The 24,560-nt window shown below is 37.1% G+C and overlaps 2 protein-coding genes across 7 annotated transcripts in view; both read right to left on the minus strand.

Annotated features, from left to right (window-relative positions):
* Positions 1 to 1,658: 1,658 nt before the first annotated feature.
* LOC132126792 (protein Mdm4) lies at positions 1,659 to 8,876 on the minus strand. Of its 3 annotated transcripts, none has more exons than XM_059538299.1 (11): positions 8,725 to 8,876; positions 8,097 to 8,191; positions 7,350 to 7,424; positions 7,111 to 7,244; positions 6,583 to 6,632; positions 6,054 to 6,118; positions 3,795 to 3,900; positions 3,526 to 3,686; positions 3,200 to 3,373; positions 3,049 to 3,114; positions 1,659 to 2,458 (listed from the first exon to the last, which is right to left on the minus strand). In XM_059538299.1, the coding sequence occupies exons 2-11, from the start codon at positions 8,175 to 8,177 to the stop codon at positions 1,892 to 1,894; spliced, it is 1,479 nt and encodes a 492-aa protein (XP_059394282.1). In that variant the 5' UTR covers positions 8,178 to 8,191; positions 8,725 to 8,876; the 3' UTR covers positions 1,659 to 1,891. The 3 variants fall into 3 exon arrangements, with proteins under 3 accessions (XP_059394282.1, XP_059394280.1, XP_059394281.1); XM_059538297.1 differs by having other exon boundaries at positions 3,200 to 3,388; XM_059538298.1 differs by lacking the exon at positions 8,725 to 8,876 and adding an exon at positions 8,524 to 8,671 and having other exon boundaries at positions 3,200 to 3,388.
* Positions 8,877 to 15,426: 6,550 nt separating this feature from the next.
* The window catches only part of LOC132126291 (plasma membrane calcium-transporting ATPase 2-like), a 91,200-nt gene continuing 82,066 nt past the window's right edge, over positions 15,427 to 24,560 (minus strand). For 2 of the 4 annotated variants that reach the window (XM_059537470.1, XM_059537468.1), the window contains one exon: positions 15,427 to 16,422. In XM_059537470.1, the coding sequence (XP_059393453.1) occupies positions 16,180 to 16,422 (243 nt within the window). In that variant the 3' untranslated portion in view covers positions 15,427 to 16,179. The remainder of the gene's footprint in view (positions 16,423 to 24,560) is intronic. The other 2 variants (XM_059537471.1, XM_059537469.1) reach the window with 1 other exon arrangement.

Raw genomic sequence — 24,560 nt, forward strand, 5'->3', positions numbered from 1 at the left:
ATGGATTTAATATGCATTATGAACAAACTGGCCTTTATATGATGAGAATAAACGATTTAAATAAAGGAGGGCTTTTCAAAAGATTCAAAGAGCAAAGTCAAAGGCAGCAAAGCAGAGATTTCAAATGATTCGTTGCGAAACGGAAAAGGCTGTTACTGCCTCCTTGTGGTAGAAAGAAAAAATAAACGTACCTTGTTTCTTTGGTAACGCGTAACAAGTAACAACTGGTGCAAAAGTCATTGAGTTAGGTTCTGAAATAAACGGTGAAAATACTGCAATGAAGCTGCAAGTAAAACTGAAAAAAAAAAAAACAGCATTTATTCCCATTGATTACATTACTTATTTTACAGTAAAAAATAAAAAAAACTGTTCAGATTAATCTGAGCAGAAACCATGTTTGGATTAAAAAAAAAAAAAAAGCAAACAAACAAAACCACCAAATAGACTTCATTTTATAATTGCACTGGCTTAGGATGAATTTGTTCTAGGAGGCATATAATGGCAGTGAAACAGCAGTGTTTGTACCACACACACACACAAAAAAAAAATTCAAGATAAATTTAGATTGACATCCTCAAAAAGTTAAATAACATCATTTATTAGAAAAAAAAGCAAAGATAGTCCTTTTTGTTTACTGTGTGTGAAAGCTCTTTCCACATCTAATGGCTGAGGACAATAGATTTTCTTTTCAAAGAGTCTACAATTGCTTTGCTTAATACACAACAGAGACCGGATCCACTTTGTTATGGCAAACAACACAGTGCTAAGAAAAGCAGAGGACAAAAACCCTAAAATCCCATACAACTTTGGTGATTTTTACTTAACACAGCCAAAAATACAGATGACCATTTTGAAATAAAAGAATATGGCAGTATGGTAGACTTTGTTTTTAAAATACCTTTCAATAAATGCCACTTAACCTAGCAGTTCCTTAACCTTCATAAAACCGAACATGTGTGGATGAGAGGCAAAATCCTGAACAGACAGAGCACAACTGTCCTCAAATCATACATGAAATCTGTTCAGGTATAGAAAAACAACAATGTGGAAGGAAAGAACTGAACATGTTCAGCAACCAAAGAAAGTAATTAACTAATCTTTTCTATTGTAGCTCCCATATATGAAAAGTTTAATACTTTACATTTGTAATACAATTGGATCTCACACTATAGCACAGGAATGACATGTGACTGGTCATCCCATTTGATCTCATCAACCAAAACTAAGTTTATAAATAAATAAATATTCCCATATAATCATCTTAAAGCAACTGTCTAAAGGAAAACTCTTTACCATGCATACTAAATATCACGCAGGAATGATTCCTAGAGCTTTAGTCTTTAAGTGCCCGAAATCTGCAAGAGGGAAAAATGAAAAAAAAAAAATATTCTATTCTTAAAAAAAAAATAAAAATAACAAGAGTTAAGTCAAGTACATTGAAAGCACTAATAGCACACTGTCTGGTCTGTTTAAAGTAGTAAAAACTAAGATTTGAATGGTTCATGCAGGCACAAATACTGAAGCCATGCATTTCTTAAGGGTCTATTAATATTTTTGATATCAAGGCAGGCAACCCTCTCTTTCACCTTACAGATGCTAAGCAGATGCAAAAAGATCACGTTTTGTTAAGCTAACAAAACAACGGCGAACCAACAATACGAGGTCAGTTTCTTTAAATTACATTCTGTACATTATATATACTTGATTTGTACTATACAACATAAATCATCAACATAGATACACTGCACTATTACACTGATACACCGTGCATTCATTTTAGCCCAGAAATGGTTTGTCAGTCACCCTGCCTCCTTCCATATAAGGGAACATTTATTAAAACTAGTATGTGAGTGTGCCTTTATAATACATGCGTGCCTTTGTGATGTTTCGGTCATGCTATGAAGGTTTTAATGACCTTCTGTATAACCTGGCCACAGCCTGGGCAAGGAGCATGAAATTTGTGCAGCCTGCGGGCACAGGGGAAACAGGTGATCAAGTGAGCGGTGCGGCCGTGGATGATGTTGCCGTTCCGCGGCCGCACTCGGCACAGCTTGCAGGGTTCCAGTATGGCCTCTGGTTGGCATTCTGTCTCCATGTCCAGCGTGTCCTGGCTGTCTCCCTCTGAGCTCTCCTGTGAGTGGTGCTGGTGAACCCGGGAAGGACCCTTTCCTTTAGACGATGAGGTGGATGATGTGGGGATGTTTCTCGTGACGTGGTGTGAGGGGAGGACGACGGGGTCAGACACAGTCCTAACGCAGTCAGGCATGTCGATTCCATCATCATCCTCGTCTTCATCCCTCTCGGGACGTGAACTGCAGGCAGGGATGTCTGGCACGGAGATTGAGTGCACAAGACGAGGACAATCCTTGTACCAGTCTTTCCGCAGAGCCCAACAGCGCATACAGTACCTTTGAAGAGGGGTGTTAAATTTGCGGCACTCTGAACACTGCCACGCATCCTGCCAAAAGAAGAGGACATTTGAATAAGATATGCCTTCCATCTATGTGTAACTATTTTGGAACATAAACATAATAAATGTAAAGATGGTAAATGTAAAGATATACAGAGTTATTTAAATCTTAAATTCATTATACAAAACTGTTCAAAAGTTTGGAAGTCCAGAAATGTAGCAAGGGCATCGTTAAAATAATCACTGAACATCACTGACATTGTTGAATAAAGTCGTTATTTTTGTTTTCTTTGCACAGAAAAAGTATTCTCGTAGCTTCGTAAAATTATGGTTTAACCACTGATGTCAATGGATTATTTTAATGATGTCCTTGCTACGTTTCTGGACGTTGATTGTGGTATTATCCTTGCTGTCAGAGAGCTCTCGGAATTCATCAAAAATATATTAATTTGTGTTCCAAAGATGAATGAAGGTCTTACAGTTTTGGAATGACATGAGGGTGAATAATGAAAGAATTAAAATTTTTGGGTGAACTATTCCCTTAAGTAGGTAGGTCAGTATCGACATTGGCCATTTAAAAATAGCTGGCTGATCACTAATAAAGAACAGCAAAAGTACTATTTGTCTTAAAAGTATACCTGTGTGGAGATCTCCGTATCAGTGTCATCACTTAAACACTGAGAGTCATCATCCTGATCTTGCATCTGAAAGTGAAAATTAATTGCATTTAGCTGGTTATGATGACTCGATAATGTTAAAACGAAACAGTCAATAAAGAAAAAACATTACCTTCCTGACATCTTTACCATCTTTCCCAGTCTCCTCTTCTTCATGTGGGGACTCCGCATCACTACCCTGCTCCAGCACTGCCTCCTTCATCTCCACACTAACTTGCTCGCTCTCTGCCTCATTCAGGAACCAAAGATCATCTGTGGTGTCAGAAACAATGGCCGTGTCCTCGTCCTGTCCGGGAGAGAGCTGTTCCCTCAATCTAGTTGTGTGACAGTCTCACTACAATGACTAAACTCCAATAAGCCAGAGTTTTATTTTTTCTTCTTATTTTTCTTCATGAAAATAACCATATTAATTATGTTCTGGTTATCGTGCCCTCTTACTTGATTGGTGTGAATATCCGTTGAACCGTTGCTCCGGCGAGTGTAATTACTTCGCAGGTTACCAAGAAACCACCAGGGCAACCCAGAAAGGTCCCACTCTTCTAGAGTAACGTCCAGTTTTGGCCGTTTGCAAGCAGACCTAGGCAAGCCATCTGAGGAGTCTGTAAAATCAATATCTGATTTTACACTACATATTACAATGAAAAAACTGCTGGATAATGATTATATTGATTACATTGTCTAAAGTGTGTTCGGTGGCTAATGCTGACCTTCATCAGGATCGCGTGGCCTGCGTTGCGAGCAGCTCTGCGTTGCACCAGTGCTGGAACTACCAGCAATGAGAGCCTGTCCAGAGCTGATCAACCCACTGGAAACCTACAGGGTAAGGGAAAAAAACGAATCAGCATACAGTAATGACATGACACACGGTAGAACAGCAGTTCCTTCACAGCAGGTGCCCGTGGGTGTGGCAACTAAAGGCCAAGTTCTCACAAGTTGTGGGAGGGGGAAAAAATAGGACATTTCTAAAAAGGTTGCTTAGAATGGGTCGCAAATGATGGAGATATTAGACACCGCTGCAGCTGTAAGTGCAAATAAATTAGCAACAAACTAGTAGACAGACACCTTGTATTTAAATTACATCTCACCAATAACACTAGTATGTGTAATTACCAGTAAAAAAAAAAATGCCAATCCAAAATAACACCTTTTAAAGTTCATATTATTATCATTAATTACTCAAAGAATTTCTATTTAAAGGGGTCATATGATGTGATTTTAAAAATAATTATTTTGTGTAACAGAATATGTTGACATGCTTTAATATTCAAAAAACACATTATTTTTCAAATACTGTACATTACTGTAGGTCCTCTATGGCCCGCCTCTCTAAGCAATTTTTTTCAACAAAGCCCCTCCTTCCGACAAGTGCAGTCTGCTCTGATTGGCAAGCTGACCCAGTGAATTGTGATTGCAAGCACGTGTCAGAAATGTAACGCCATTAACATAATAGCAAGCTTCAGCTTTCAAAGTAAATATCAAGACGTTAGTTATAATGTTGTTAGTTTCACCTTCAGTTCAAGCCCGAAAGGGCAACAGAGTACCGTGACAGACACCATGATGATGCAGTACACAAGCCACGGTTAAGACAGCTGTGGTGATATGATTTCTGACAGGCTGTTCACTGCTGTGATGTGACCCTGTTCTCCTCACACACACGACGTGTTACTCTACGCTGCGCAAAACTCTGCATTTGAACAGTCAATAGTAAAAAAAAACTTGAACTAATAACAAAACATACTTACAGACACGGTTTCAGAAGCAAAGTCGGAATTTACCTTTACTTCTGTAAGGCCAAAGTGCGTTTACTTTTGCACAGAAACACACAGCGTCTCCCTGACATGGCTGCATCAACACTACTGCGCGGCTAAAACCACGCCTTCTTTCTTTGCGCGCACATTTGGGCGGCATTACACAAATATCTCCACATCATGCATGGACATGTGGGGGCGTGTTTGAATGAGCCGTTTTAGCCTGGTTTGGATCTGGATTCTCTTTTAGATAGAATAAATACTTTTGTGGGAGACTTTGAGCTTTGTTACTCTGCAGATCGTATACACGCACAAACAGCTACATAAAACATTAAAGAAAAGGAAAACAAGAAATCGAATCATATGACCCCTTTAAAGTTTAGCACAAATGAGCACAAATGCATGACGGTACCAAGCACCTCCTCCAAGACTGCTTTTCCCAACTCCACCTAACTTCATTCCGCCAACTCACAACCGTAAACCGTCATGCCAATGGTGTTAAATGTGGATGGGTGTATGACAGAGGGGAAAGGGGAGAAAAGGGCCTGTGAACTGAGAAGGAAGCTGCAGTCCTTCCGAAAGAACCAACGACGCAGAGAAGGAAACTCTGAGCGACAAACAGAGACAGGTACTCTGTCCCCCAGCAGCCAGGCCCATGCTGGTGGCTTCTCCGGAAGGACCACCAGACCAAGCCGGCCGTGGGGAAGTACAGAGACGGTGCCACTCTGTACAGATACGGCTGGCGGAGACAGCTGCTGCCCTCCCCTTCATGGCAAACAGGCTACTGATCATGATGCAATTCTACACACAAAAACTGCATTGTAGCAAACGTCTGAGCAACTACAATGTAAAGAAAAGATGTGAAAGCTTGAGAAGACAATTATGGGCATTAAAGTAACACTGATTAGAGCACACATTAAAATAAAAAACAGAAAAAGCTGACAAATGTAAAAGGTTGCATGTATTGCATGCTTAAAAAGCACCAATATAAAGACCTAAATCATATTTTAACAAATAAAAAAATTACAATTGATTTTGTACTAAAAAAAGCCCTGCACAAAGCACTTTTGTCAGCCTTTCATTTACAAAGAAATAAGCAACGGAATTAATCAAATTAGATTTATCATGATCAGGATTTATCTGATTTTCTGATCAATTGTTTGCCATGAAGAGGAGTAGTGGACACTGTTTCTCCTCTGCACCATGCTTTAGTTTTACCTGACCAGGATCTTCACTTGGAGACTCATTAGAATCCTTGCCGACTGAAAGATTCTTTGCTGCATCTGTATTTCAAATAAGACATAGTAACAAAACAAACAAAAGAAAAAAACCTGCCTTTTATTCACCAAGCACACCTCAAGCACACTCGGCCCAAATGTAATGCCTGAATCTGTGGTGGAAAATGGTGTTTCTAATAAATATTAATATTAGTTTTATTATTTAATCTTTTATTTAACCTAGTCAAGTATTTAATGTGAATTCAAGATTCTGTATGAAGATTGCAGAGTGCACTAACCTGATAATAGATAAAAAAAAAAAAAAAAGTTTTTACATACCCACTTTAGCACACACACATCACATCACATTCAGACACACAAACACACCTTAAAATGAAAGGTGGGGCTAATCAAAATGAAAGAATGCAAGAGAGTAAAGGGCTAAATGACAAGCATGACAAGTCAATCAAGATCATTCAAAATATGCATCTTTGGGAGATCAAATTCAACAACAAGAAGAATGGACTTACCCGAATTATTCAAAATAAACAAATTCTTCTTCAACATCTCATACACAGGGCTATGAAAGGCAGAAAAGAAAGACTTGTAAATACCTGATATTTGTTAATTATCTCAAGGTATTCAGAGTTAGCTGTTAAAGGGTTAATTCATCCAAAACAAGACCACTCAGTCACCATTTACTCACTCTCATGTTGTTCTAAACTTGCATGACTTTCTCTCTTCTACACCTGACTTCCACTGTATGGATATTTGTCCAAACATTCTTTCATGTTTCGCAGTAGTAGTCAAACAGGTTTGGGTCAACATAAGAGTGAGTAAATGAATGTTAGCGCCCCCTTGTGTCAATTTGGAAAAACACTAATAACTTCGCAGTTGATAATGTACATTCTCACAAGTAAACGTGTGTGCGTTTGAGTGCGTGTAATTTATATTGGTCATCAGCCAAACAACTAGCTGTCTAGATATTGTCAACAACTGAAAAACCAGACACATATGAGACATCTTTTAAATCTCCTTTCTGGTAGTTGCGAGCTCACCTGGGGTTCTTAACAGAAAAGCTCCCCACTTCCAGTAGCTCTCCAAGTGGGTCATCTTGACAGTGGACAATGTGCTGTCTCTGTTTGTCATACAGCTCCTTCATCATGATGTACTGCCCCAGGTAGTGCATGACCTAATTAAAAAGACCGCCATTATTAAATGTACCATATCAAGCTGTTCAAAATCTTACCCAAAGCATGTGTCAATAAGCAGAGGTCATCTCATAAACCCTCCTCACCTCCTTCAGGGTAAACACCTCCTCCTGAGCACCTGCTACTCTCAGGATCTGCAGCAGAGGAGCTCTGGGGTGGACCTGCGCAATCAAAAACCAGGCTATGATATCTTGCTCATGATCTTGAAAGTATATAAAGTAACAGTAATTTGGTAGCAATATTTTAAAATAAACATTTACTGACTGCAGCAACTATTTCCTGTCTGAATTATCCATACATATTTATTTGAAAAATCATGTTAAAATGTAAATGCCAAATCTGATATAACAGGCTTGTGAAGGAATGTTTATTTGTTCATCATTCAATAAACATTATATTGCATTATATGCTTGTCCCCACAATTAAAATACTTCAAATAGCATCTTAATTCATATTATTCTAAAGATGGAGACAATGGATAATCATATGCAATTTAAATGTATTAAAGTCTCATTGATTTCCATCAGAATTTCCCCTGAGAGTTTGGGCCTCTGAATAAAACAGTTTTGTTGTTGGTGTTTTTTTTTAATGAGTTAAGAGCTCCTCTTACTACCTAGGCCTGACATATCAAATAAGACACAAAACACGTGGATCTACTTTTTAGAAATATATATTGTCTGTCCAACAAACAGTTCCATTTCTTAAAACAACAACAAATAAAGATTTTTCTTTTTAACGTTTCATACATCAGGCTTTACACTGGAGTAAATGAACTACATGAAACCGTAAGAATGAGAGTTAATATATAGCAAAAATGCATATCTATTGCTCACCTGGGCCCCTTCCCCTGGAAGAGTCCTGCATGAAGAGCTTGACCCCGTTAACTGAGATGATGATGATGACAATGAGGTCATGATTGACTTAAGTACTGTGAGGAAACATATTTGTTTTATTTAAAGTTATACCAACAAAGGGCTGTCTTTCAAAACCTAGTGAGCGGTCTACCTAGACAGCATTTCTGTACATCACAGATGTCGTTCAGATCGAGCTCCATAGAAATTAAGTGCATGTTAATAATATACATATACACAATACACTCGAGTGCTAAATATGATAAAAGGGAAGAAAAAAAGACAAATAAAGCAAGTGTATCGTTATTTTCCCGAGGCCGTCATAATGTAGCCGTCGGCTAACTACAAAAAAAAAATCTATTCAATTTCACGCGCACAGGACACGTTGGAGACAAATGATTTTACTTACCATTGTCCTAGTTCTTAAATTTGGATAATAAGGTAAACTGGGATAGCTGGCAGGATTAATTTAAATTCTCCGAGGTTGAAACGAGGATGCTAGGCTAACTTGCGCGAGCTATCAGCGTGCTACATTTAGAAGCACAAGAGGCGTTATTGTTTAAACTAGAACTAGATAGCGTGATCGTGCTGGTAGTGCATTCACACTCACCGTGTTATCTGTGAACGATTACATGGCTTCCAGCTTTTAACGAATCGAAATTTGCGTAAAGAAAGGGAGAGATGTGTGGGTTTTTTGAACAGTTGCAGTCAGTTGAAGTTGACGTGGTATATGTCGTCATCGGGGTTGCCAGAATTTACGCAGTTCTCTTTTTGTCCTAACGGGGGCGCTATAATGACCTTTACTGCAATTCCCATTGATCATCCTCAGAAATACACATGGAAAAGTGCTTTATTTTTTAAATTTAATTAAAAAAGCACACTTTCTTATATTCTAAATTCATTGCAGTCAAACTGAAATATTTCAGGAGTTTTTTTGTTTTAATTCTGATGGTTATGACTTATGACCAGTTCACAGAAATTTAAATTCAGTATCTCAAAATTAGAATATTTTCTCAAAGAAAAAAAAAAAAAGATTAACTAAACAGAAATGTTCAAGATCTCCAAAGCAGGTTTAATTATGCACTTAATACTTGGATGGGGCTCCTTTTGCACAAATTACTGCTTCAATGCAGCGTGGCATGGAGGCGATCAACCTGTAGCACTGCTGCGGCATTATTGAAGCCCAGGTTGCTTTGATAGTGGCCTTTAGCTCCTCTGTATTGTTTGTCAGATGTTACTTATCTTCCTCTTCACAATACCCCATAGATTCTCTGTGAGGTTCAGGTCAGACATGTTGGCCGGCCAATCAATCACAGTAATATCATGGTTGTTTCCTGACATCTTCCCAAGGCTGTGGTCATCACTGTGGCTTGTGCACCTTTTCCTACCACACTTTTTCCTTTCAGTCAACTTTATATGAATATATTTTGATACAGCACTCTGTGAACAGCCAGCACTTTCAAGTAATGACCTGCCGTGGCTTACCCTCCTTGTGGAGGGTGTTGATGATTGTCTTGTGGACAACTGTTAAGTCAGCCAGCCTTTCCCATAATTGTGGTTGCATGTTCTAAACTAGCCCAAGAGGTACCCTGTATTTATACTCAATTGTTCAAACTAATCAAACTCAAAATGGAATATTCCAATTTCTTGAGATACAGAATTTTTCATTTGCCTAAGCTGTCAGTCGTAACCATCAGAATTAAAACAACAAAAACAACAACAAAGACCTTTTCACTGATATTAATTTTTTTTTAGATGCACCTGTGAATACAAACTCTATTGGTCATCTTTGTTTTTTTTGTTTTTTTTTTTAAATGCATTTTCTGATGAATTATATATGTATTAAGCAGTGTTGGGAAGGTTAGGATCTCAGTTAAAAAAAATAAAATAAAGCTTATACATAAAGCCAAACTGGAAATAAAGTTATTGAATAATTATGAGTCCTACTGCATCGTAAACTCCTGAAATATTGGTGTCTCATATTTTAAAGCGGTCAGTGGAATTTGGGAAATAAATCAGTCAATATTTTAAAAGTAAATGCACATTGTTTTTAAGATGGTCATTCCCTTTATTATTATTATTATTATTATAAATGCTACTACTACATCATACATATAAGCTATACATAGGCCTAAAATAGTTTTCCTGTGCGCATTGTGAGGAAGTCAGACAAAACACTCTCTCTCTCTATATATATCACATCATGGCACCTTTGCTTAGCTTTCTTCCTTTAACAAACTTAATGTTATCTAAAGAAAAACAAAAGAAAATCACAAGAAACCAAGACATGAGCCTCATTGTATTTCAAATTTCTAATGGCTTTATTTATATATAGAGATTTGTATGTATGTATATATAGTTTATGTAATAACTTTGACTTCAATTGCTTGATTATCCTTTTTTTTTCATTTTTGTTCTGTTAGATTTTAACGACAGGACATAAAGAACAAGGCATTCCACATGATCATATATTACAAAAAATAAAGAAAACTTGAATGTGTGCACATTACACACATACATTACATAGATAATACACTTGGCGTTAGTATAAATAATGAAATATGGGCATGACTGAGTTCACTTCGACAAAAGAAAGCAAGCGCACAGAGAGAGAAACAGAGAGAGGAAGAGAGAGAGAGAGCATTGTTATGACAGCTAAGAGGATAAATAATTCATCATATTTCAATCCAATGAATCTGTTGCATAGTTCGAAGCAAGCAGGACTGACATTTCAGCATGATAATGATTCTCACAAAAGCTAAATGAAAGGGCTCAAAAAAATCTGGATCTTTTTTCGCCAATTAAAACACACACTGACTGAAGACACCGTTTGTGACTGTCAGATCAAGAATCAAGACTCCTCTACCACACACATGCGTAGACACTTTGTTGTCTATATCCAAAACACACATTCAACTATTTACTCCAAATGTGCATTGACAATAAATGAAATGGCAATTCAGCTGCTTATGGTGATGCCTCCAATAAGATTGACACACCTGGGTCGACTTTACATGAATTTAGCATGGATCAAAATGAGCTCAACTCACACTTTGATAATGGAAAACAAACCATCTAAGTGTACTCTACTTTCCAACAAGAACATTTTGAGTCAACTTCTCCTAATTAGACACAGATTCGGTAACAGTGTATCCCTATACTGTCACCTTATAGCCCTTAAAACTACATCACATTAGATGAGCACATATTCTCTAGCATCTTAAAGAGACTGTAAACACATACATGACATTGGGCTTTTTAGATTCACCAGTTGACATTTTCAATTCAATTATGCAAAATAAATGCAAAACATATTCACTTTCATGTTGGAAACAATTAAGGCCTCCACACTTTCCCAAAACCCATGATCAAAGACAGTTTTCTCATTTTTAATCGACTACTCAAGACTAAATCAATCAGACACAGTGGTGCAGGTTGTCCATGTGGTCCATTGGCACTTCTGTGATCCTAGAGATGTAAAAAATAATTACAAAACACTACATCTCTGTAAAGTGACTGTAAACAGATTTTTCCCAACATTTTATCCCTCACCAAGCAAAGCCCTTGTCCTTCAAATAGATCTTGTTCAGTAAAAGTAACAGAGAAACCTAATTTGAATAGCTTAAGTCATTAATAACATGATCATGGTAATGGGGGGGAGGGGGGTCATAGTGATTACCATAGAAAAAACATTTTGGGTTCCCTGAAGAACCTTTCAGTGAAGAGTTCTCAAAAGAACAATTTTCTTCTGTAGAGGCCAGTGGAACGGTGAAAATGAAAGGTTGAACCCGGCCCTTACTTTAACTTGAGCAATGCATTTTTATAACACCATCTAGCACATTTACACACGAAAACAATGGGATTTAGTGCGGTGGAATGGACACATTCTATGTGAACGGCCTCTTAGTATGAAGAACCTTTTGTGGAACGGAAAGATTCCATGGATGTTATGGAACCATAGATGCCAATAACCTAATTTTAAGAGTGCATTTCAAATGCATTATTAAAAAAAAATAATAATGTTTTTGGATTGAAGACTACACATTCATTGGCTAATGGAAATAACTAAACCTAACTTGTATGAGTTTATTAAACAATGCCCTCTCTCTCTCTCTTTAAGCCCTCAAACAGAGGAAAAGAGTATGAATTAAGAGAGTAAAGGGAATCAGTGCGTTTCAGGAAAGTGAGATGGGAACTAAGTACGACTGTTGCCTACCTTGAAAACGCAAGTTCTTCAGCTTTACCACACTAGCGTCTTTCATCTTTGATGGATCATGCATGGATGAGAGGGAGCTGTCTGGATGGAGTCGGTAACCCACACAATAAGGTGATGGAACATCAAAGCTCGTACCACTCTGCAATTAAGCAGTTCAATCGACAGCCACTGCTTATGGCTATAAAAGTAACGAAACAAAGCCAGAGCGAAGCGTAACTGGTAAAAAGACCAGAGATTGTTCAAGCCCATACTCCGGCAGTCATTCCCCAATTCCTACGCCCTAATAATTAGGAAATTTAATGGAGTAGTGCTCTCTCGTGATGTCTAGATAAGAAACGAGATGCTTTCATCTCCTCGGTACAGAACGTTCTTCTCTGAAACAGCATCGAGTCAGTGTGTGTTTCCCTAGAGTCTACTGATGTGTAAGTGTGCATGCGTGCGCGTGTTTGTGTGTCACATTCATTCTGGAAACAAGTAAACATTTGGGGACGCCTCATTCCATATGTAATCATGCAGAACATTGAACACATATATTGAACAATTACATTTTTTTCCAATGCAGTTTCCCCCCCCCCCCCCCAAGTACAGCATGGTTTAAGCTACACAGGACACTAAAAATACCAATCGCACCAGGTTGTACATATTGCTTTGAACCACCAATTTGTTTATAAGTAATGCATGCCACATCGATGATATTATGTTTATACAAAAATAACACCAGTATATATTAAGGTGTTTCATATGAATTACAGAAATCAGATGTTCTATTGACTGCTTTCCCCGCAGCCAAATACAATTTTCATTTCACTCAACATCAGATGTAAATGGACTAAATATATGCAAAATAAGTGGTTATAACTTAATGTTATATTCCAGTTTTAAAACAATCTTTTATTTACAGCTGTGGTGTATCATTTCCTCCTGTCCCTTACCAAGCAAACAAGAATTGTCAGACAACTTCAGTAGAGTAGTAATGCGTTAAAATTCAAAAGTTATTGCACGACACCTTGAAGCGATTCTCAGTTTACACAATGCGAAAAGAGAGATAAACATGTGCAATAACAGAAATTGTTCTAAAGAGCTATTAAAGGGAACCAGAAAGGAAAATAAAATAATGGCTTTGATCGTCTCCCCCTTTTTTCTGCATCCATTCTGATCAAGTAATGAAAAAATATTTAAGTGAGTGGGGCATATTTTAGATCCTCATGGGAAAGAAATATCCAAATATGGATGAAGTCCAGTTCTAAGTTATTCCAAATGAACAAGAACAAAGACATAATCTGTACAAAGCAACACTTTGGCAGAATTTATATAAAGCTCTAACTGGAAACCGTTTCGACTCCTTCCACATCAAGTCAAATACATTTGTACTTTCATGTATTAAACAGTATGTATTTTTCATTTATATCCAGAGCCGCGTATGACAAAAATGTTTTGCACAAAGACAAATCAAAGTTAAATGATGACAACACAGAGAATACGTACTGTAATAATCTCTTTTTCCCATTGCAGACACTTTGCCACTTTAATGGGTGATACAGAAGTCTCACAGAAAAAAAATTATGCTTTATCAGTCTAAAAGAACAAAGGAGTTAAGTTCGAAAACCTCAAAACCTGTAATTAACATTTCCCACTGTAGTCCAACATATTCTAATTAGGTGGCAAATCATAATATTTTACACACATCTATCTGAGGCTGCAGGTTTGGAGTACGCTATTCGGGATAAGGCCATTAAATGCTCACTCTTCTGTTGACAACTAAACTAGACCCCTTGACTTTACAGTAAACACATATATATATATATATATATATATATATATATATATATATATATATATATATATATATATATATATATATATATATATATATATATATATATATATATATATATATAAACAAACACTGCAATATGTACTCAACTGCTTATTTTGCTAATTTGTCATGTCACCAAACTCTCTGGCCTATACACCTATATTTATATATTTTCCCAAAATATTAAAAAGTACTTAATATAAAAATACAGAATAATTGTAAAAAAAGGAACAAAACATTAAGTTTTATATGAAATTCATGCATGCTTCCCCACAATAACATACCATGTTCCACTTAAGCGAAATAACAAAAACTGCCAGTAGGGGGAAGTGCAGCATCAGCCGACTGCTGTGGAACCTTTCCGTAAACATTAAAGTGGTCCATCTAGATTTTTTTTTTCTTTTGTCTTTAGGCAGTGACTCTCTGTGTTTTTTGAATTTGGTTGGATATACAAAATAAACTGCAAAAACAATGGGATATAAAAGAACAATCTATAAAATATGGCTCTGAGCAAGTAGAAAAGGGTGTAATTTGAGGAATCCATCAAACCTAGATTGGTATGAGCGGAAGGTCGTTCTATGGCAGTAGTATGTTTTGGCTAATAAAAAGCACATGTTGTTGAGGCCACACTCTTATGAAAACTTATGTTTGTCATCCAGGTTTCAACAGAGCTCACAGGGTCCAACAGAGGCCCTTGCTGCATGCTAATGTGTATTAAAGTGTATTCTTTTTTTTATTTTTTTTTTATAGCAAAAGCATGCTTACTACGTGCAGTATCCTTACTATCACAGGCTAAGTTCAGGGATGGGATTTTGGAGCTCTACCAGTGATGTCTGAGTAACTTGGAGCTTATGTGGAGCACAGCCTGATGTTATATAAGAAGAACACCTAACTGCCGAGCTGAGGTGAGAAAGAGACTGGATTTGAAAGTACACACATACATAATCACCTCTAATGCATTTTTTTTTCTAAAGAGGATACAAGAAAAAAAGAAAATCCTATTCATTAGTTGTTATATCCCATAAAGGTTAGTAATACAATTCCCATTCCCATACAATCAGACACAGATGAACCTAAAGACAGATACATGCACACTATGAGGAGGTGCTGTACCTTCAATTAAGTATTTGGTCAATTAGGTGAGCATTCATTTTGAGGCAAATGAGCATTAACAAGAGACTAGAGATGCCCATTGGGTTTGATTTCAATGAGATGCTGTGTAGGATGACCCTCCCTGCCCCCTTAAGAGCCAATCAGGTATTCTTAACTCAACTATACAATAAGTTTATTATAGGCTTTTATTCTGCTAATGTTTACTATAACAGCCTTACATCTGTACGTATAAAGTGACAGAACACTCAAAATGAGCCTACAAGCATCGTATTAACAAAGTCTGCACACATAACATGAATGTAGTGTCTGAACTACTTAAAATGTCCATTAGAGCATAATATCAAACCACCTTAAAACAGAGCAAATTAAGAGAGAGAAGAAAGAGATAGAAATGTATTCAAATAGCAACTGAGTGCATGATTATAATTGGCTGTATCATCAAAAAAAAATTAAAGAGAAAAATCAAAAGAACTATGTAACTGAGAGTCCTGGGACAAATAACAAAAATGATTACAGCATTACACAAGACCAGAGATGTGACAATATAAAAATGAGAGAACTGTAGAAGAGAGAAAAATGCCAGTGACAGGCTGAAAGAGGGCGTTTGCCGCAGAGTCACCCTCTAGTGTGTAAGTTAGGCCATGCGTCACATGGGCTGCAGCACAGCCGCATGTACTTACAGAGCACTGCTGCTGCTGCCGACACAGTGCAAGTCATGAGGGGCAGAGGGGTGGGGAGGGGGGAGGAAGGAGGAGAGGAGAAAGGGATTGTGGTTGCCCCATCGGCCGCTTTAGGTGCTGCTGTCTCTCAGATGTGCATCAGCAGGGCTCCACCGGAGGAGTGGTGCACAGGTTTTAAAAACAGAACAAACAAAATAAAAATAAAAAGATGATTTCGGGGCAGGAGGCTCGATGGGATGTTCACACAGAGAATTCATGGCTGTGAAGAGAGTGGCCCGGGGGTTCACCGCCACCTCCTTTTCTGGAAGAGGAGGGGAGCTGATCAATCTCTACACAGCCCTCATCTATCGTGGAGATGTGGGCTTCTTCTTCGGAGAGGGGTACAAACCCAGGTTGGGACATGAAGTTATGGATGGAGCTTCTTGATCCTGGCTTCTCTAGGCCCTCGTATAGGGAGCTACGGAATGCGTTCACCACCTTAATCTGCAGCGAGGAGTTGGGAGACAGAGAGAGAAGGAATTAGTGGGATCGTATTGGCACAGGGTCCGCTTCAGAGCGGGATGCACTGGATCTAGAGGGGTACAAATCGGTGGTTGATTTCATTTCCATAATAGCACTCAAGCTCTTTATGAGATCTCAAAACAAACAATTAAAAACCAACAAAAACAACAGCACAGACAGTTGAATAGAGAAACGGGGATAAAATGAATACAAACCATGACTGTGATGCAATTTTCTATTTGGGGCAAGTGAATGAGGAAATCAGGCATAAGTGGGACACATCCATATCAATCACAAGCTTCGAAATGGTACAAACAAAATGACCGCAATCACAGAATCACTGCAAGATTAGACGGACATGCAACCAATGTTTGTTCAATAAGCTATTTAGGAGCCAAAAATTGCAGATGTTCAGCATCGCTTCTGGGTTTATGAAAGCCTGCCAGTAGGGGTGGGCGATACAGCTGTCTGAACGCTACACTGGTAGAAATGGTCAACTGCAGAAATAGAGTATTGTGTAAAACACTGCCGCATGGTAAAAAATAAATGTGCCGAATCACATTATATTCAAGATGGAAAGAAGGGAAGTTACCATTGCTTACTCAAGATTTCCAACAAATGTTTGTCTTAAACCATGGCAAGAAACAATAGTGTAAATTACTACAGTGAATATTAAACGACATCTAGATTAACTCTTTATAACCAGCAAGTGCCACCAGAAAGGACGCTACACTTCATCCAAAATGTCAAACTGGGTTTATAAGAAGTTTACTTCGGAATGCTTTTAGTTGATTTTTGTTTGACTTAATAAAAGCAATGCTAAGGAGACTTCAAATAGATTTTCATTGATTAATTACTTGTTGCAAAGCAAGGGGGCATCAAAAGTAGCTCAAATCACCTAAAAGTAGAGGTCGACAGATGTAATGGTTTTGCTGATTAATCGGCACCGATAGTTGATTGCTGGAACAATCGTTTATCGGCAAAAATCCATGCCGATAGATTTCTGGGTTGCGTCTGTATTCATTGTACAGTGCGAGAACGGCATCTAGTGGTTGAAATCATTCACAATTTTCTATTAAATTAGATTATATTTGCCCGAATCATTGTTAAAATGTACATAATTGTATACTAAGCATTTTCATCAAAACGTTTGTCTTTCTGTGGCTCTAATAAAGTCTGCATGCTTCATTTATAGAGCTATAATATAGATCGCTCTTTCCATTTGCTCTGTTTTAACATTGAACACTGAACTTCAAACTTATCTATGCCTCATTGTTCATTTTTGAAGTAAACTTGTGTCCGTTTGATGAATAAATAAACTTTAGACCACTTTTTAGTTTTTAGTTTTAGACCACTGCTCGAGTTGAACGAGACGTGTCTGGAGTGTGTGTGATACCGGAGTTCGCCTAGACTCAGCGCTGCTCTTTTATTTTGATTAGATAATCATTAAGTGTTCAAGAATAGAAGCAGTTAATGTGTGACTGTGCGTTCACACCAGATGTGACTAGCGTGAATAAATCGCATTCTGGCGAGAATGTAGTGGTTTTAAACACAAATATGCAGTTTATTTATAAAGACAGCGTCTATTTAAAAATGTGTTTCGCTGATTTCGGAGACGATCAGCTCCACGTGATCAGTGGGAGCTCAGTGCTCATGTAGAGCAGTCTCAACTCGGCCAGTCCGTAATATATAACTCATTTTAGGGTAAATCTAACAGGTAATTTTTGGTCTTTATTCAATTAATCTATTAATATGTTCAAATTTAAATAAAAAATAGGCAATACTGTTTGATATAATATTTCGTTTCATTGTAATGCAGGCTATAGGTCTACACATTTCCCTGAACTACGTTTATGCGGCTATTTATATGTTTAAATGAAAACAAAAGGAGGCACTTGCGTTTTTTGTTCAAGTTTAGATTGTAATGGTTTTCGAATGATAAATGGAGCCAATGTTTTCATAAAAGTATGAAAATGTATCATACAACAACGATGATTTTGTCCTTCATTCTTGTTTCAGATTTCTGCCTCTGCTCGCTACTTCATAAATCAAGTCACTACCAGAGCAAGCTCCTGATTGGTTAACGCGGCGTGGATTTTCGCCAAAGTTAACATTTTTCAATATGCGTGATTCGTGCAAATTCGTGTCTATTCGCATCTTTGCATTGACTTAACATGTAAATCACTCGCACTTAATGCTTCATTCGCGTCTGGTGTGAACTTAGATTTGGAGAGACACAGAGGAGAGGAATTGTTGAATTAAGTCGTTATTTTTGTTTTCTTTGTGTACCATAAGTATTCTCGTCACTTCATGAAGTTACAGTTGAATCACTGATGTCAGATAGACTATTCTGATGATGCTTTTCATACTTTCCTGGACCTTAACACTTATTTATTTGGCAGTCTATGGGACAGTCTATGGGATAGTTTTCATCCAAAATATCTTAAATTGTGTCCCAAAGACAAGTGAAGCTTTTACGGGTTTTTGAACGACATGGGAGTAATTGAATAATGACAAAATTTTCATTTTGGGATGGAATATCCCTTCAAGTCAGTTGTTTTATATTTATATCTTTATGGTGCTTTTTAGTTTAATTTTTTGCTTTAACACCCACCACTACCAGTAAGTGTTCTGCTTTTGTAAAAGAGAGAGGTAAGACCAGTGAACGGGTGAAATCAAGAGGGAACGGAGAAGAGAAGAACTGTCAGGAGGTTGAGAGAGAACAGAGAAGATGCTGTCAAATAAGTGAAACAAACACACATGGACACATGTATAATAAAAGCGTAATTCTGATTCCTGGTTTTAATGCTTCATAAAAGCACTTGCTAATGAGTATGGTGCTTCAAAATGTCTAAAGACTTAATATGCAGACCAATAGAGAGGATGCCAGAGAACTTTTGAGAGATGCTGCTTTACATGCAGGAATGCCAACAGAACAGTTTGTCAGGTAATTTTGTGGTAATGAGTTTTGACAGGCCATTGTCCTTGCTCAGCGCTGTGCAGTCAAGTTACCATTACCTTTGGTTGAGGATGCCATTTATTTTTATATGAATTTTGTGGGAATTAACATTTACTTTTTTTTTTTTTTTTTTTAACTTAACAGTAAAATTGAAGTTTATTCCCCCCCAAAATATAAACTATTATGAATACAAGTAGACAGAGCATTAAGATGCATAGCCTGTGCATTCTGGGTCTCTTAGAGACTCTATGCGCTGTGTGGTAAAACGTCAGAAACTAATCTTGCTCTATTGCAATTTTTATGCCTTCAACCTTGAGAACAACCATAAAGACAGATGTGAATTGGAGTAACTTTTTTTGCGAGTGTCTGGATTTCCCCCTTGGTAACAAACAAGTCTGAAGAACCCTCTGCCCTGCCAGCTCAGCCAATCAGCAATGGCTTGGTCTGTTCAATCAGTTTATTTCTCAAGTTTACATTCTAGAACCATGCAGCTATGTCTACCATGTTACTAAATTCCATCTGGCTGTAAAAAATGCAGGAACAGCAGGCTGAAGTAATTTGTGAAGCCTCTACTCTCTCCTCATAAATTCTCACAGCCTTGTCTTGAATCACTAATTTGGATGAATAAAAAGATGACTCTAGACCTAAAATGATATTCATGTACAAAACTAAGTGCTCACTTGTATGGTGGCAATAATAATTGGTTTTATTTACAACAACATCATTACAGCTTTAAATGTGAATCTTGAGGATTCATTCCTCAGAAAAGTAACATTTATTTCTGGTGTAACAAATGCACATGAGCCCTATACCCTTCCTTGTGTTCCCCATAGTGAGTAGGGGTCATAATGATTCTCTTTCCTATGGAATTCCTATGGAATTCGCCCTCTTCTCTTCTCCAGCTCACTCTCTCTCGTTTTAACAACAGGCTTCTCCCTCTTTTCACAACTCCTTTCACACACTCACTCACACTCTTCTCTTTGTCTTTCCACATTCTCACACTCATGCTTTCAGCCTCCTCATCACATCTTGTGTCTTCTGCTCTGACACGTTATACTCTGTCTCCATCTCTCTTCATTGATATTCTGGAAGGAACTATGAGTCATGGGCTGTTTTTTACTGCTTTCCTTATTTAGGTTGCATCAATAGTGCTTTTTTGCATTACGCATCTGAAAGTGTGTGTTCACGCTCAAGGCAGATAAAGGGTCAGAGGGTTCATTTCACCATAGATGAGAGCAATCCAAATATACAGAGCTGGTAGGAAATTAAAGGTTCAATTAGGTTCAATCATTTTTAAAATAACCATGTGAAAATGGACAGATGCATTTCAGCTATATCCTGCCAAGCAGTGCATTAAAATGTTAACTGGGTTTTCTACAGAACCGTGACGTGTTCAGAGGGGTTTTTAGTGTCAATATGCAGTAGCTAGGACGTTGGTAGGTGGTAGAATCAAATTAGATTATATGAGAATTGCAAAATATGTAATTAAATAGTAGTAGTATTGCTTGCACATACAGTATGGTTATAATACTAGCCATAATAACTGGGAGTTACTTAGATTTTTAATACATTAGAAAAAAATATTATATTAGCTACTGTTGCAATTAACAATACAACTATTAAAAATGGTTTTAATTGAAATAAATCTGAAATATAATAAACTATGAATATTTTATAAATGAATAAAAATAGAAATAGATACATTAAAGGGGTGTTCGCTGTTTTATTTCTAGACTTGACTGTGTTTATGGGGTGCAGTCTAACATGCTTTAATGCTTCGTAAAAAAAATTTAATAAAATAAACATTACTTTCATATTATTTACCTTTTATTCCACACCGCTCTGATCCTTCTCTGAGAAATGCGCTGATCATTTTCTGCTTTTATGAAGCCCCTCCCTCAGAAATAGGTGATGGGCTCTTATTGGTTGGCTAGCCCAGTGTGTTGTGATTGGCTAAACTGCCTCTAGTGTGAGTCTAAATGTCCCACCCTTCATCTCAGCAGCATGTGCTCCGGTTGTATTGTAAACAACGGTGTGAGAGAGAGAGAGAGAGAGAGAGAGAGAGAGAGAGAGAGTGATGCTGAGCATGTGCAGACACAAGAAACAGTATTAAGAACCGCTGCTTTAGAATATTGATTTTGAATCCATTAGAATCGTTAGAAGACAGAAATTGTGATTCATATATGAATAGATTTTTACATGCACCTCTAGTTTTCTCTTCCTCTTCTATAAAGCAGCGCAGCATGGCCACGCCCCCTTAGCTGCCTTTTCCCTGAGGGTGGGGTTTAGCTGGGTTTGTTACGTCATGAACCCAGGAAGTAACTTGTTCAAGTCCCAGGAGCCGTTTTTTTTTTCTTTGCCGCCGAGAACAGATATTCTGTGATAAAGTAATCCATATGAAAACAACGCGATGTCTGTTTTTCATGTCTCCCTTCATTATATCTAATGTGACCACGCCCCCGCGCTGAACGCGCTATTCAGATTCAAACTGAAGCGCGCGGCTTGAATACGCCCATAACAGAAGAAAAAGCAGCGAGACTGTTCTTCAAGTTTTTATTTTACTGTTTGCTTCGCGATGAGAGGAATAAGACATAATTCACCCCGAAAAGATGTGATGTGGTTGAAGATTTGAAAAATGGATTTCCTCAGAAAAAAAAGAATTAAGCACTTTATTCAGCAGAGATCATAAACATGAGTAAGTCTCTTTTTATTTATTTATATACTTGTACTAGTTTTCACAGTGTAAACATTTTACTAGAGACTTTTTCCAATGACTTTTTCCAAACTATAATTCCTGACTAAATATGTAATCAAGTGAAACATTATGAAGTTTCAATAACAATATACAATACTATACCATTCAAAAGCTTGATGTAAATAATATAAATGTAACAAATAGATAACTGTAACAATTGTAAAAACAATGCTGTTCTTTCAATTTATTCCCCCTAAAAAACCTAAAAAATATTCTCAGCTCTTTTCAACATTAATAATAATAATAATAATAATGATAATAATAACAACAATAAATGTTTTTTTTTGTAGAAAATAAGATTGTTAAAAGGATTTCTGAAGGATTGTGTGACTGGAGTAATGATGCAAAAAAATTTGTTTGAAAGTCAGCTTTGATTTTTACTAATAAACTGTTTAACTGCTCCCCCAAGTGGATATTAAATTATGTTGTGGGATAATTAAATATATTCTAAATAAACTACAAACATAAAATTATATAGATTTATTTTGTTCTCACATTCTTTCTTGTAACTCTTCCCTCTCAGTGGCACAGATGACTGAACGGCTCATTATGCGGGCCTTTGTCTTCCCGGGTGTAAATCACAATGATATTCATGATAGTTGAAGCCTACTCGCATATGACTTTTACCAACAAAAAGTGTCTTAGAAAATTTAAATCAATATATTGTTTTCTGTTAGTGAGCAAACATGATGATTTTCACATAATTTAGAAAGAAAAATTCTAGGCTACAAGCTCCAGTTCTCAAAAATCCCGGGAACCATTGTTCTTTATGTGTTTTATGGCCTTATTCAAGTGATTTAACATTTTTAGTTTTTCACTAACCACGCATAACATTTTTTTTCTCAAAAATACAATCATGTACATGGATGCATTTCACATATTATTATAGCCCAGTTTGTGCTGATTACAGTGAGATTAGACTTTACCCATTTAGATGTTTATAAGAAACTGAAAAAAGCACAAATGTCAGGGCATGACAAAACTTCTCCAGGCCCCAAAAATACCCTTAGACTCCAGAGGGTTAAAAGACGATATCTCCATTTGCAATGAACTTTCAGCTTCATAACTTTGCAGATATTGTTTATATTCAAACAGTAAAATTACACACTAACATTAATAAGTGAAATGGGAATCAACCACCCCTTTAAAAATGTTGCATTGTCAACTAAATAGAATGTTTAAGGTAAACCAATACAATTGCTGTTTATTAAACAACTAAAATTGAATTAAATTGCAATCAACCTAACTAGTACATAAAACAACCTAAATAATAAACAAAAAATGCATTTAAGAAAGTATATGAATGCTTAATCCAAGGTAAGATCTTGAATAGGTCTAAAAACCTATGATTTAATTACATCACATGCACCATTTGCTAACGGCCTTTCTAAAGGGTCCTCACTCGCTCACTTTTATTTGCAACAATCCTATATGTGGCATCCCCTTCAATGGTCTCGTCCAGAGACAGGCAGAGAGTCAGAACGGAAGGGTTGTAACGTGACAGAAGTATTTTTTGTTTTTGTTTTTTCAGGAAGGACCGTGAATGGCCTGCATCTGTCTTTCTGTCGGCCGGTTCATCAGACAGTGTACATGCCGTGCAGGTCAAAAACATCAAAGGTTGTGTAGAGATGCATCAAAATTATGGAAACACCAAGCAATTCTTCCCACACATAGACTTTACCTGGGCAGGCCGCCCAAGTATTTTTTGTAACACTTTTTTGCTTTTCATTACTTTTATCCTCTTATCCTTTTTTTTTTAATCTCCTCGTGATGATGAAACAATCCTGCAATCGATTAGAGGCCATTCACATGTCGCATCTAAAAAACGCATAAAAAGACCCGCAGAGAAGCAGTGGATGTCTCGCAGACAAACACCAGGTGCGTTAGTGTGATCATGCTTGTTCCACATAGCATTTTTAAGAGCAGTCAGGCACTTGCAGAAAAATGAATGGATCTCTATGGACCTCTGCTTAATTTATTTGGTAATTAAATTTTTTTTCTTTAAAACTGTATTTCCTCCAGATTTTTCTGTAACCAGCAGATGGCAGAATTCTGCTCCAACACCTAGATCAATATCCAAAAACAACCCATTTTAATCGGAATTAGTGTTTTCAGAAAAAATATATATATTTCAAATGCATGCTAATGGTGTAGTTGACAAATTTTAAAGTAAGTGGATAAAAAGTACTTCATACCCCACTAAACACAGCATGATCTGTATCAAAATTAATTTCAATAAATAAAAATATTGTTAAGTCACAAATTATTTGTTGTTTGTCACATGTAGTAGACCATTTTTGTGCCATGGGTAATAGGAGGATTTTCACCCGGCTACCACCTCAAATATATTTTAAACCTGTGGGAAGCACTGCAAGGTCATCAAAAAAAAAAGTGACTGTCCAGAGT

The sequence above is a fragment of the Carassius carassius genome, chromosome 44, assembly GCF_963082965.1.
Source record: "Carassius carassius chromosome 44, fCarCar2.1, whole genome shotgun sequence".
Classification (NCBI taxonomy): domain Eukaryota; kingdom Metazoa; phylum Chordata; class Actinopteri; order Cypriniformes; family Cyprinidae; genus Carassius; species Carassius carassius.